The sequence below is a fragment of the Sphaeroforma arctica genome (genome assembly GCF_001186125.1).
Source record: "Sphaeroforma arctica JP610 unplaced genomic scaffold supercont1.4074, whole genome shotgun sequence".
NCBI lineage: Eukaryota > Ichthyosporea > Ichthyophonida > Sphaeroforma > Sphaeroforma arctica.
Window position 1 is genome coordinate 1 of NW_014036484.1, and position 2,758 is coordinate 2,758.

Below are 2,758 nucleotides of genomic sequence, written 5' to 3' on the forward strand. Positions count from 1 at the left end.
TATATATATATATATATATATATATATATGGATTTATTGTATCTATATATGTACTTGTGATGTCGTCTCTGGCCTGTTGTCTTCATGCGTAGCACATGTCTCGTGTACGGTCACTACACCGGTGTATGACCTTGTGCACATATATGAAAATTGCAGGTGCATTTTTCACCCATTTTGTTAGGATCTAGTCTCATAATTATGCGCCTGCTGAAGAGACAAGGACCACATGGGGCAATAGTAAACCCTAAACCTTAAACCTTGAATCCTAAAGTCTAAAATCCTAAAACCGCACGCGCAATAAAACAGTTCGTACATGTGGCATATGCTTCGATATTGACCTTTCGATAGTTGTACAACATTATATGCGCCGTGATTGGTACCTTGAACGTGTGTGCGTGTGTGTCTTAGTTCATCTGTCGCGTTGAGATAGATAGCAGTCAATCGATATCTTGTATCCGCTACTCTGTTGATGGCGTGCGGGCTGTGTTCTGTCACGAGACGTGTGTAGGTATTATTTTATTTCATTTTAACGTATCTCGCAAACGTCCTGGCATAGATATGGGCCCAATGGCCCATCCGAGCATCTCGGTTTCGTAAATCACCACCAAACCCCTCTGCAAACTGCTCACGGGTGTGTTTACACACAATGTCTGCCCCGCAGGCTCAAAGATGACGTCAGACAATGTGACGTCAGTGGGGATAATGTCAGACTCGGAGCTGTGGCAAACCTCTGGCTCGGGAACAAGCGCGTGTGACGCACGTGTACACTTCCGCGCGCACGAGTACGTTGCCATGGATACCGGAGTGGCCGCAAACGACGGGATGACGGAGAACAAACAGAGTGACCAGGACGGGGTGAGTGTTTCAATTGGACTATTCCGGTATCTCATGTGAGTGTGTTCGTTATTATTTATATACACCGCTGTTCTGCCGTGCCATGTGTATGCGCGGGTAGTTGCATGCGGACGTGGGTAGTTATCTACGCAGTCGGAAGTACTTGCTAGGCCGCACTCGTGATTTCATATCAGCTGTCCCTGCGACACTGGCGTGAGAACGACGCAAAACAGTATTAGCCTGTTCAAATGACAACGATTGCCGGTGGTTTGTGTCTCTTCCATCATCATAATTATATGATATATGCGAAACATGTATGTGTGTACATGTTTACAGAGATGCGTATAGAACCTCTCACATAGATACACACACACATCTATATATATATATATATATATATATATATATATATATATATGTATATATATATGTATGTATATATATATGTATATATATATATATATATATATATGTATGTATATATATATATATATATATGTATATGTATATATTTATATGTATATATTATATATATATATATATACCACATACGATCTAAACACGGTCATTATCCCTTCGCCAGCAGAAAGACACAGAGAACCCAGACGAGCGCATGGTCAAACGCGACCCCGTGCGTGGCTATGTTTTGCATATGCAGTTGCTACCCCGATTGCGGTATCTGTTAGAGGTAGCGGCGGTGCCTGGACTGGTAGAGCCCATCCTAGATATACTGCTGGCAGTAGGTAGTCACACCCCGGTCATGGCTCGGCAGATTGTGCAGTGCTCACGGCTGGTGGAGTACATTCACGGAGAGTTCGTTAGGGTATGTGTCCTATGCATGTCCCTGTAGCGTATATAAGCCTATATATATATATATGTCTGTGTTTTTGGCTGTGGCTGTGGCTGTGGCTATGTCTGTGTCTGTGCCTGTGTGTTTGTTGTCTGGTCGACTCTGTGTTGGTCAAACCCGGACCCTCGTATGATGACGAATACGAGTGTACGTACCTGATGGAGCACCTCCCTTGCATCAATATGCAACCAGAGGATGCATGTGTGTATTCTTCATCAATTATACGTGTCTGTATCCGTGCGTTGTGTGTCTGTGTATAGATCTATTGGTTATATATATATATGTATATAGATAAAGATATGTATATGTATATATATATATATATATATATGTATGTATGTGTGTATGTATGTATGTATTTATATATATATGGGCCTTTCCTCTAGGACTTCAGGGTTCCCTAAACCCCGGCCGTACCTTTGCACCGCGCCATCACGCGCCGAATCATTTGACATGGCCCATACCGCGATAGAGCACAACTACTGTCAAGATTAAACGGGAATTGTGTCTAACCCCTAAAACCCTAAAACGAACCGTAATTCGGTGAGAACGTCAACGTACGCTCACAAGCGGTATACGGGGGTGGCTATGTGTGTGCTATGTGTGTGGTGTGGCAATTCAGTGCGCTGATTACTAAAACATACGTCAGTAGACATACGCACACATTCACTCTCTAGCTCATTCATCACAACCGTTCGTGCATGCATACATACGCACACTTACGTATATCGTACATAAATTCATTCATTCATACATATAAACATACATGTATGTGTGTATAGAATATATACCCACTCTCGCACCCCGGCCCATACACTCACATACTTATACACTTGCACACAGGTGGACAGACCCGCAGACACCGGAAGCAAACGACTTCCCTACGGCACGCCGCACGTCAAGGCTTTGCGACTGATGACAGTATTGGCTGCCAGTAGCAGCGATGTGTGTGAGCACCTGCACCAAGAGGGCGTCTACAGCTCTATGTTGAGATACGCCATGTATCCATTTGGTGAACCAACCGATGAGGAGGACGAGCATGGTGTGTGATATCAACGTGTATATATATACACA

At 43.5% G+C, this 2,758-nt stretch overlaps 1 protein-coding gene across 2 annotated transcripts; it reads left to right on the top strand.

The window, feature by feature from the left end:
• Positions 1-669: 669 nt before the first annotated feature.
• SARC_14049 lies at positions 670-2,734 on the top strand (the record flags this gene model as incomplete). Of its 2 annotated transcripts, none has more annotated exons than XM_014291819.1 (3): positions 670-855; positions 1,418-1,657; positions 2,528-2,734. In XM_014291819.1, 3 exons carry the CDS (start codon positions 670-672, stop codon positions 2,732-2,734), a joined length of 633 nt encoding a protein of 210 aa, XP_014147294.1. The 2 variants fall into 2 exon arrangements, with proteins under 2 accessions (XP_014147294.1, XP_014147293.1); XM_014291818.1 differs by having other exon boundaries at positions 1,421-1,657.
• Between the last annotated feature and the right edge of the window lie 24 nt (positions 2,735-2,758).